This window comes from Syngnathus typhle, linkage group LG1 (assembly GCF_033458585.1).
Source record: "Syngnathus typhle isolate RoL2023-S1 ecotype Sweden linkage group LG1, RoL_Styp_1.0, whole genome shotgun sequence".
In the NCBI taxonomy this organism is placed as follows: domain Eukaryota; kingdom Metazoa; phylum Chordata; class Actinopteri; order Syngnathiformes; family Syngnathidae; genus Syngnathus; species Syngnathus typhle.
The window spans coordinates 12,657,515-12,669,565 of NC_083738.1; the positions used below are offsets into that span (position 1 = coordinate 12,657,515).

The 12,051-nt window shown below is 37.7% G+C and overlaps 1 protein-coding gene across 2 annotated transcripts in view; it reads left to right on the forward strand.

Annotated features, from left to right (window-relative positions):
- Positions 1–2,457: 2,457 nt before the first annotated feature.
- LOC133150533 (dedicator of cytokinesis protein 2-like) overlaps positions 2,458–12,051 on the forward strand; it is an 89,185-nt gene continuing 79,591 nt past the window's right edge. For both annotated transcript variants that reach the window (XM_061273115.1, XM_061273124.1), the window contains exons 1-13: positions 2,458–2,616; positions 3,509–3,592; positions 3,822–3,862; positions 3,986–4,041; positions 4,988–5,084; positions 5,161–5,309; positions 6,557–6,692; positions 7,010–7,167; positions 8,585–8,666; positions 8,837–8,969; positions 9,477–9,552; positions 9,694–9,770; positions 10,564–10,814. In XM_061273115.1, coding sequence (XP_061129099.1) covers positions 2,574–2,616; positions 3,509–3,592; positions 3,822–3,862; positions 3,986–4,041; positions 4,988–5,084; positions 5,161–5,309; positions 6,557–6,692; positions 7,010–7,167; positions 8,585–8,666; positions 8,837–8,969; positions 9,477–9,552; positions 9,694–9,770; positions 10,564–10,814 — 1,383 coding nt within the window. In that variant the 5' untranslated portion in view covers positions 2,458–2,573. The remainder of the gene's footprint in view (positions 2,617–3,508; positions 3,593–3,821; positions 3,863–3,985; positions 4,042–4,987; positions 5,085–5,160; positions 5,310–6,556; positions 6,693–7,009; positions 7,168–8,584; positions 8,667–8,836; positions 8,970–9,476; positions 9,553–9,693; positions 9,771–10,563; positions 10,815–12,051) is intronic.

A 12,051-nucleotide genomic window follows, 5' to 3' on the forward strand; every position in this document is an offset into this window, starting at 1 on the left:
CGACAGCTGCGCTACTAAGTTGCTTGGATATGTGTGCTTTTTGTTGTCCCAATTTCAGAGGATCTTGGAATATTGGCCTATGCCAGGTTTTTCTGGAGCTCATTAGTGGAATATACTGCTACGTTTGTGGTTGCCAAGTTCTTCATCGAGCTCCTGCAATTTTCATTCATTCCTCTTCCTCTTTATAATTTCTTTGGCCGCCATTTCTTTGACAGTCTAAAGATTACACCAAGTTGAGCCAAATGCAAAATCAATATTTAAATAGTAAGTAAATTAAAGATCAATTACCTCTCGCAACATTTTATGGACCCCTCACTTTCAACAACGACGAGGGGTTGACACTCCTTAATAATTAAACTCTGAACCTGCCGGTCTGGTGCATGCTTCAGAGAAGCTTCATGGTTAAAAATGGAATAATCAAGTATGTATTCGTTATGAATAAAGTGATTAATAAAGAAATTCTATCGCAGAGACTTGAAGAATAGAATTATTTTGAAATAGAAGGTTTTTTTTTTTCAGAGACGCATCCCTGTTGACAGATGGTGGATGCGCTTCCTTCTAAAAACAGTTTGGTGCCTCAGTGACAGGCAAACAGTCAGCTGTCGGTCACAGGACTTTCTTAAAGCGATACATGCACCGGCAAGGGGCGTATAAGGTTATCCATTTCAGAATTTATGTGCGGAATTTACAATCAATTAACGTCAAATAGTGTTGAAGTCTCACCTATTAATCAGAAATGTAGCTAATTCCTTATTGCTACTAAATCCTCTCAGCCCATCCACCTCTGAAAGGCAGCTTCTATGTTCACCCTTGTTTCGTCTCGGAACCATCAGACTCTTTCTTTTTAGATTTTGTTGGTAACTGGAGATGGCTATTAATCTATTCATAATGTGATAGTTTCAGTAAAGCTACCAGAATCCAAGAAAACATATCTGTCTGCAAATGATTAACAGTTTGTCGGTTTGTTCTGGGTGGATGAAATGACAAAGAACCACATGCTTGTTAATTTCCAATACACGTTTGTATTTCATCATAGTTAAAAATAAGATAATTTCTGTGGCTTCCCTATTCATCCTACTCAATTCTTGTTGAGAGAGCCACACGGCATGTTTCTGTTTGTTTCTCCTGTGGGAATTTTAATGGCCATCGTCACTTTTACCACCTCTGGCCTTTTCTTTCGTCCGAGTCATGTTCCATCTATAGCTTAGGTAATTATCAACATCACAGTTAAATCCATGGTGCCTTAACAATTAACATATCTCGTGTTTGTTTCCATTACAACAGATTCACATTATACTCTTTAACTTGAATGTCAGTGTTGTAGAAAGATACCAGTCAGCAAAACCTTTTATCACCAACTAGATAAATATTTGTCTAAGAATGCAAACAAGAGTTTGTCCAAAAGCAGAAATTGCCTTTTATTGTTATGAAGATTTATGAATCATATGCTTTTGTCACCACAACAATACCATGATGAGCTACGACAATAAAGCACAGTTGACATTCAAAGGTGGGCTCCTTGGTAAGAAAGAGCGCCTTACATTGTTTTTGTCTCATGACTCAGTGGTACTTTGTAGGGATTGACCGATATGGATTTGTCTATAACCGATGCCGATACTTACCGATTACTGATATGAGCTGCCGATTTTATGACTAATTGTTAGGGCCGATATCTCCGAGTTTTGTGCTTTATTTACACACTAAAATGTCACACTAATAACAACAAGTGGGTGCAAAACATTTCTGAACTAAACATCATTTATTGAACACACAAATCAATACATTGACCAAGTATGAAATATATAAAACAAGTAATATACCTAAATCAATCATGTTGGAACATATAAGCGTAAATAAACACGTAAATAAAAACTTGCCTAACTTTAAATCGTCGCTAGTAATCACAGATATCGGCCGATGCCGATGAATTAAGAAATAGCAAATATCGGCATAAAAATAGCGTATATCAGTCTACCTCCCGTATCTTGACATACTTTATTTCGTTCTGTGACCATGTTCATTACTCAGTTCAGTCAATATATATATATATTTTGTTGTGGAAAAAAATTAAAAAGCCATTTAGTATCTGTTCCAGACCCCAAAGAAACACTACCGTTGTTTATTACATGTTTTCAAATTTCATTACATGACATGTTTTCAACCTGAGTCATGAGAACAAATGTAGTGTTGGAGGTGTGCTTTTAAATGGGCTAGGGCCAAGAGCAGGCATTACAGCTTGTAGCACTAAGCAGGAAGTCAAAGTATCATGCATCTTTTTTTATGTAACTTACTAAAAAATGTACCAGTTGAAATGATCTGTGTAGTCCATTGATTGGTTTTGTCAAGAGTTCTTATCGTATATATCTCCCACACTAGCAGTCAAGCACATTCTGGACTCCACCTTGCGGTACCCACTTCCTCTTAAGAGCCTGAAGGCAGGAAGAGAAGAGAAAAGAGGAAGAGGCAAAGAGGGGAGGAGAGCTGCTTTCAGTTTGGATTAAAAAAAAAAGTGAAACATTTAGCAGCCAACTTAAAAATAACCTAAGTGAGCAGTGTAAGTGACACAAGAGAACATGACTCCTTGGGCAACCACCACCATTGAGCGATATGGTGTAGGTGAGTCATTTTGTGGCGATTTATTCATAGATATTTGTACGCTAGGAGACATGATTATTGCTATTGTGCATATTATCCAAAGTGTGATGACGTATGTTAAATGCAAAGAATCTCAATAAGACAAAGAGACAACTGTATTACTGCTTTTACAGGATATGAGTAGGTGCAAAAGGGCCTCTCGGTGAACAATTACACATTTTTATTTGAACTACAATGCAACTAAATGTCATAATGCTGCCGGCTGAATGAATTTACAAACGGTTACAGAAGTCAACAATAGAAGCAGAGCAGATGAGGAAACACCGTAGTAGCGAATGGTCATGCCATTTTGATGATAAAGCAGAGGGTCTCTGACGTATTTTAGAAAAAGCAATGATTATATGACTTTAGGGTGTGGAAAATAATACATGTTCATGTCTAAAGCTAATAATATTCAAGGACAATTGAGGTTTTTTTTTGTCAGCACTGACTGTTATACTCATGCAGGTATACATGTCAGGAAGTGAAAGAAGGAAGGAAGTCTAATAACTGCATGCTGTAACCAGTGATGTTTGATATGTAAAGAGAAGATCAGCAGTAGTTAAGCGCTGTGTAAACTCATTAAAACTTCCATTGGGATGTGTAATAAAATCGTATGCAAAGGTCAGTGCCTCCTTTGCAGCAGATGGCATTATTTAATGCATTTTGTTCAAACCATTTTCCATCATTCAACTTCCCACGCAATCAACTAAAAGTCGAATGCACATACATATAGTTTGAGCTGAGCTTTTGACTTTTCATCTCAGGGATCTACTTTACAACTGCAAGAGCTTCATGTTCATCCATGTGCACACTGCAAGAGGTTGCTCTGGTGTAATCCTATGGGTGTTTTGCAAATGTCATCTTTTTTCAGCCAAGTGGAACTTTACTGGCTGTGGAGAAAATCAACTTTCTCTGGAGGTTGGAGATGCTGTCTACATCCAGGAGACCTGCGATGGTATCATACAATATCTGACATATTTAACACGTCAAGATTTCTTTGGATCATACTGATCGTGTTTTCCAATTTAGTTCAAAAAAAGCAATGCCAAACAACATACACAAGATATCAATTTTCTCTCCTGACATCGCAGTTGTTAAGCAGGGTACACCATACTTATGTATTCAGATTGATATTCCAAATTTTAATCGTGTGTGTGTGTTGTATGTATAATGTATTCTTTTAGGTTGGTACAAAGGCTACTTGGCCAGAAACAAAGCCCATCAGGTAACAACGAATAGACTGGCTCTTGCATTATGAATGCCACAATGATGTTTGAGCGATGTTATGCTCTAGTTCTGTGCTGAATCATTTTCTAATTAATCACTGCCTTTGCATTTTGCTCTTCAGGGTGTGTTTCCTGCCAGCTTTGTACACCTAAAGGAGGCAATTGTTGCACATCGAGGGTAAGTGAAGGTTGTATATCAAACATCGTAGTTGTTGCTGTTACTGGGTAGCATTAATTTGGATTGGGAATCAATCTGCTCTGTTTGCATGGAATGCAGTATGTACCACTAGACTGATATATGTTCTACTATTTACTGCTCATTTATTTTAAATTTTAGACTATATGAATCCATTGTTTGCAGTATAAAGAACCGTGCAAAGATTTTAGGCCATCTATTCTCAACCTGTACTATAATGGTGTGTGCTTTTGCCCCAGTACTGTGTCACTTTGGCTTTTAAGCAAATATGTCTTCATATCTGCATATACTACATGCGCACATACACTTCATCACTGTAAGTAGAAAACAATTTCTAAATTTGGTGAATTTGTTCAATTTTCCACAAACTACTGTAGGTCACTCAATCCCCGTCTCGGTCTGTTATTTAAAAAAGGGCCAATGGCTTGCTGACTTTGACGATGCAATGTTCATTGCTCACAGGGTTCCCTGAAAAGGCATAGTTGTGACGATGTAAGGATTCACAATGACGTCACTGATAGATACTATGCATTGACAATGCATAGCTTCTACTTAGAAGTAAGCACACTGCTTGAAAAAAACCAACCCATCAGAGACAGAAGATGTGACTTTTGAGGTGTCAATCATTTGTTGCATACTAATTATAAGCACACATTTTTGACTTTGCAAAAAATCCAACTTTCTCTGGTAACAGTGTTAGTATATTAGTAACACTTCATTATAAATAGTGCTCCTTCAGGGTAACTGGTCAGCACGAAGCTGCATGGATGCATCCAACATTTATGACATACTACTCTAAGTCAAAATAACTGGGGTGTTTTTTTCAAGTGCAAATTAAAATGATTTTATTCACCATATGTTGTTACTTGCTGGATAAAGGGTTACCTTATCGCAGACACAATACATACAATGTGCTTCCCCCATACAGAGATGAGGAGGTGGTGCTTTCTGCAGAGATGCCTCTGGTGAAGGAGGTGACCATGACGCTGAGAGAGTGGGGTAGCATTTGGAAGCAGCTTTTTGTGGTACAATACACACACTCGCAGTGTATGAATAAGAGTGAATACATTTGTGCTGAGTGTATTGCGTTCGCATGTACAGGCCAACAAGGAAGCACGTGTAAGGCAGGTACAGAGGCTGATGTGGGAGCTGATGGAGTGGCGTTCCCAGCTCCTCTCCGGAACGCTGCCCACTGATGAATTCAAGGAACTCAAGCAGAAGGTTATCTCCAAGATTGATTATGGCAACAAGTAGGTCAAAAAGCATTCAAATGTATTCATGTTGGAAATATTCATCTCTCTCACTTGCGCATCTTATAATATCCCATAATTACCAGAACTGTAATTTGTGCCTTTATAAAGACAATGCTGATCATTTGTGATTGACACTGTCAGACTTGGTGGCACGGAAGCCAGCGAACGTCAACAATTAAGACAGCCAGCAATTCTTCAAAAATAGGGGTATCAACTTTACTCCGTATCTCAGTTATCTTCATTAAAAAAGTAGGGATTTTATTTTAAAAATAAGGACATTTCTTAGTGACCCCGAAGTTTTGAACGGTAGTCATCACATTTGTTGGAGAATGCATGGTCAGCCTACATGCAATTAGCAAAAATCTTTCTTGGATCCTCTGTGACATTTTAATTTTAAAACGTAATCTTTGTTGATGAGGATATTCGGACAGTATCTGTACAACGCATAAATCACACAGACTACACATTGATTAATAAAATATTAGATTTTTTGACATGCTGACCAACACTGAAATCTTTCCATCAATGTTAATGCTTATTGTCAGTCAAAGATGAGAATTCTTCATTTTATTAAACTTGGATATTATTTATTCAAGCCCTTCAACCTTATACTCTGTGTTTGCAATTAACTGGAGTCACCTACAATATGAAACACTCACCAATGGAATATTATGGTAATGTGTCTGTGAGAACTCTGAGGCACATTTAAACAAAGTGAAACATTTTTTTTTTCCTTACTGCAGCTTCAAATAAATTATGCATCTTAATTTTACATTTTATATACGTTGAAAATTGCTTTTAAGAGCAATGTCTCCTTAATGCGTCCTTATGGGCACTGTTACAGTTTTCCTTTCATTTTATTGTTGTGTTCCGACTTACAAAATTACCCATATGTTTTTAACTGGTGCAATACAAATATAAACTATCAAAGGTCAAATACCACAGTTCAAGATAAACCTGTCTCTGCTAAGATAATGTGACTATTTGTTTATTTATTTGGCACTTGGAATATTTGCCTTGCAATTTTAGACACCAACTGAAATATTAAACATTATTACATTCATACCTTTCTGTCTGCAATGACAGAAGTTCTCATTACACCATGTAAGCTTATTTAGTCAGACATACTTATGCACTGTGTATATTTTAACGCATAAAGCTATTTTAACATTTTACACAATAAAACAAATCAACACGGATACACTCATTAATGGTTCCATCTTTCCTGCTTTGGACAACTGCAGAATTTTGGAGTTGGATCAAGTAGTTCGAGATGACGATGGGAATATTTTGGACCCAGAGCAGGCCAGTGTCATTAGCCTCTTCCGAGCCCACGAAGAGGCCTCTGCTAAGATCAATGAACGCATTAAAGAAGAGCAGGTAAGGGAAAGTTAAGAAAGAACCATCTCTGTTCTTTTATATGAGAATTTCTTACTAAGGCATGCTTAAATTAAAATGCATGAAAATGCCTGTATCTGCAATTTACTTGCTGATCACGTCTGGATTGCTAAGTATTCACATCATTATAAATTGGATGGGGTTAAATTGAGATCCTTGTAGCCTACTTTACATTTCTGCAGCAATTCATTAGCCTTATAAGAGGAATTCTTCAGCTTTTATTATAAAATGTTATTGTATAATGTGACAGGCATCATTATCAACGGCCCAAGTTAACCTTAAAATGTTTCACTTTACAGTCCAACATTCAAACAGAACACAGTGGCATCTCAGCACGCATCCAGTCATCACCCACACACAGCCTCTATGTCTTTGTCAGGAACTTTGTGTGTCGTGTGGGAGAGGATTCAGAACTCTTTATGTCCCTCTACGACCCTAACCAACAAGCAATCATCAGGTATCACACGGTGACTTTTTTTCCAAATGACGATAACTGATTTGGGCATTGGAGTGTTTTTGGGGTGCATCATTATCTCAGACCATTATTTTCTGAACCTGTTAGTAAAGATAAGTAAAGATAACGAAATCGTTTAAATTTGTGTTTGTAATATAATTAAATGGATAAAAAGCTAAGGGTGGTAGTGAATACATTTGTAAATCTTTGTAATGGAAATACGTATATATATATTTTTTCTGTCAATACAATTGCACGTTAACGAGGCATTTTTAAGACCTCTGGAGAGCACAAAATTAAGGCGATTATTTTGTATGCTTGTGTTTATGGCTGAAAGGAGCAAGACACCCACAGGGCCGCACAGTGCATATCTATTCATACATCAAATCTGCCTTCCTGTGCCTCGTTCATGATGAAAAACACTGCTATGCCAGAAATAAGAAAGTGAAAAAGACAAATTACAGTGCTGCACATCTTGACTGGCACCACGTGGCGGGTGCTGACAGTGTTGATGTTAAGCCTTGTCATTCACTATCATGCTGGCAAGATCTGCCTCATCCTACAGACTGCATTCACAAATCTGCTACTTGTCTTAAATTCTAATTTCACCCAAGAACATGCAGTAAATGTTCGGGTCACCATCCATCTAAGTGTGTTTTTTATTACACTACTTTAACGTAATATCCATTTGATCTGTGCCAGAGTGCATGCAACATTGCAGGGAGTAACTGCGAATTCAGTAAAAATCAAGCACATAGCAGTTAAAGTGTCTGACAGTTGTTGTTTCAATAATACTTTGGCTAGGAATTAAACAAAGTCAAAATTAGTTGTATATTAATTTAAAAGGAAATAAGAACGCAGGGTTGTTGATAGCCCCTCAATGTATCCCACGTTGCATCCCCCAGTGCAGGGAAGTGGAAGGACAAGCTTCAAAATTGTGTCATGGCTCAGCCTAGTGGGAAAGTTGGAAAATTACACTGTCAGCAACCACACTAATTGCAAACATCTAAATAAGTTTCCTTTTTTATGCTATGGCAAGTTTGGATTCACTTGCTCATTCCTGAATGTAGGAAGATTGAAATTAGTGACTCAATATTGTAAGATGGTTACATGGAATTTTTTAGCACAACTTCATAACACTATTGTCTGTCATAAATCCAGCTGAAATTCACCCTGAATAATTCATTGTAATCATTTATATTGGGAAATGTAGCCTTACTTCACTGTTAATGTCAGGTATTTTAAATGTACGTCAACAGATATCACTACAGTAGTAATTAATCAAATTTATTTGAAAACATCCTTTCTATTATTCCAACTGTATACTTCATTTAGAGTAACCCAAGTGGAACACACACTTTGATTGGTTGGCTTTTTTTGTCCATGTGTTTATTTCATAAGCTGTTGTTCTTTTCTGCAGTGAGAACTATCTAATTCGGTGGGGCAGCAAAGGCTTCCCTAAAGAAATTGACATGCTCAACAACCTGAAGGTTGTCTTTACGGTAAGTGACCACAAGGGGACAATGGTGCTCTACTTAATCCTCACATACTTTTCATTTTACCTTAAATTGCCCTCAGACTACCTTTCATCTGACTTGTTTGTTGATTATTGCACATTCTTGCACTTAAAGGGCCTGCACTCTGTGTGTGTGTGTGTCTTTTTTTCTGGTAGGATTTAGGGAATAAGGACCTGTGTAGGGAGAAGATTTACCTCATCTGTCAGATAGTCCGAGTGGGCAGAATGGACCTGAAAGAAAGCAACAAAAAGTGTACTCAGGGTCTCAGACGACCTTTTGGAGTGGCAGGTATGGAAAACAACATACAAATATGAAAATATGCAAATCGGATTAAAAAGAGGAGAAATATAGCGGTTAACACACTGGACTCATAGTGTTAAGGATCAACATTTGGATCTCAGCTACTAGGTGGAGTTTGCATGCTAGCTTCAGTAAAAACTCAGGGATGTGAAACATTTTTGTCGTAGGCTATTTTAGTCTAGAGTGTGCCCCACCCTTTGGCCTAAGGTCGCTGGGATAAGCTCCAGCTCATCTGCAATTGTACTAGAAATGAATAGAAATGAAAATGTTGCAGCCTCTTTTTATTTTTACTGATGACCTTAAAGTTCATCTCTTGCATTAAGAACATTTACAGCATGTACAGTAAACTGACACTGTTTTACTGAGAGTTGCCAAATCATAAGAGTCAGTACATACAAGTCAGTCATGTAAGGCACATACATAGAAAGTATAGCTTATATTTTCATTTTTTTCTTCTATGATATTGTCACGAGAGACAGTTTTCTTGTTTCCCAGTAATGGACATCAGTGATCTCATCAAAGGAAAGGTTGAATGCGACGAGGAGAAGCAGTTTTTCATCCCATTCTTTCCGTATGTGCTCCTTCTTCCTTTTTGTGAATCTTTGGTGTTTTTGAAAGTCAAATGTCATTTTGTATGCCGAAAGACCTCTGCGTCACTGCGCTTCATTGGTAATGTATTCATGCTTGTGTGTGTGCGTGCGTGGGTGTGCAGAGTTGTGGCTGAGAACGACTTTCTCCACACCTTTCTGAACAAAGTGACCACGTCCCGGGGAGACAGTGGTGGCCAAGGTAGAGTTTTCTACTAGCACTTTCTGTCTTGCTGTGAGCACTCATGCCATCCGTGTGAAATACTGAGATTTTTTCAGATCAATTTTTTTCCTTACAAAGTGGTTGTATTTCAACATACAATGAACTTGACCCTATATAAAAAAAATATATATAGGTATATATAATTTGTTTTTTTACTGTCACCTGAATAGTGTGGAATTGACAGAATCATTAATTAAAAACTTTGAAAAATAAGTTTCAATGAAGTTCCAAGCTGAAATATGTACTACAGGCTAATCTTCAGTTTGGGTTACATGGATTTACTATGTCCGGCTGCAGAGCAGTCAGTTCCTCACCAGTCACAAGCCTCACCGCACGTCACCCTAATGAGGACTGGCGCTATAATCCTTAATTAAGACACAGAATGGACATTAGAGGTTCCTCTCCATTGGTTAGCTTTGAAATAACAGTTTATACAAAGAGGTTACCTAAAATCAGTCTTTCATCCTTACTTTGGATTTTTTCACCAGCGTAACTTCTTTTTTTCCCATTCACTTTTAAAATATTTTGTAAAATATTATATTTATATATATTAGATTTAAAATATGTGTTTAATTCTTTTCTTCTGCCTGTGTAGGCGTTATGATTGAGGAGGCAATGTGAGATAAGAGGAGAAAAACACTGACACATTTTTTTGCTTAGCTAGAAAATGCATCAGGACTTGATTGACTTAATTGACTGTATGATTTCCTGTCTCAATTACGTATGCACACAGAAAAATAGTGACCACACATTTAAAATATGGTCTTTCCAGGACTTTGGGTGACCATGAAGGCCCTGGTTGGTAACATCGTCCAAATTCGCAAAGAATATCCTCACCTGGTGGACCGCAACACTGTGGTTGCACGCAAGCTGGGCTTCCCTGAGATCATCATGCCGGGAGATGTGCGCAATGACATCTACCTCACGCTGCAGGGTGGCGACTTCGACAAATACAACAAGACCACGCAGAAAAACGTGGAGGTCATCATGTGCGTGTGTGATGAGAAGGGCAAGGTCGTACAGGTGAGCAACAGGAGATGTAATAGGAAAGTGATGGAGCCTCTACACCCACCTTCATTCATCCTAATTCAATAACCACGCAAAAGACATGACTTAACAAGATAATAACGCACAATTTTGTTTGACATTGAAATTTCGCTTGCAAATGATCAAGTATTTTTTTCCATTGAGACCACTCAATGGTCACTTTAGGAAGTACACTTGCTTAGTGAAATTTTGTGCAAGAACTGTATTGAAAAAATCATCATCCTTTCAAAGTACAGTGGATAAGAATACATAAAAAACGGGCTGTCTCTGAATAGCGAACATCGTTATTTATTCTCATTTAAATTCCTAATCATTTATTACTAGGGGTGTAACGATACATCGATACACATCGATTAATCGATATAATGCTCTACGATTTATTGGCATCGATGCTAAAGGTAAACATCGATTTATATCGCCGTGTTTGACCTCGGACATTAGACGCGACTTTATTTTGAAATCCAGTTCATTGTTGCTTGCTTCCTCTTTCCGGCGTTGTTGTGTTGTGAGCAGAGCACGCGCGTGAAAGGGGAGGGGACAACTAGTCCGCGGCTCCTGGGCTGGTGCTATGGCTAGTGTCCAAAAAGACGAGGAAATTTGCTCCCCTTTAGGCTTCAAGTCATTCGTTTGGAAGCACTTTGGATTCCAAAGAAAAGATGGCTCATCGGCCAAGACACGTGCAGTTTGTAAATCCTGCCATGCGGTGATCAAATATTCAGGGAGCACAAATCTCGCCGCACATTTAAAGAAAAAACACGACATCAAAGTTCAGTGTTAAAGTAAGCAATTTGTATACTACAATACTCTTGTCATTTCCTAAATAAAGAGTTTGCAGTACCTTGTTGATTTTGCGTATGAATTGTTATAAATCAGGATATTGTTCTATATTTTTTATTTAAAAAAAAAAAAATCGATCGTAGAGCATTATATCGCGATATATCGTGAATGAATCGCAGCAGGCTTTAAGATATCGGCAAATATCGTATCGCAGTTCTTTATATCGATATTATATCGTATCGTGACAAAACCCGCGATTTACACCCCTATTTATTACTCATCACGTAACTGAAAACAGGTTGAGAATCACTGCTTTAAATAATGAATATTTGAAGACAAACGGTGCAGCAACGCAGGCAGAGAGAGCATATAACAATGATCACAGGTAATTATAATTATTATCATATTAACATTATGAGTGGTATTACTGTCTTTG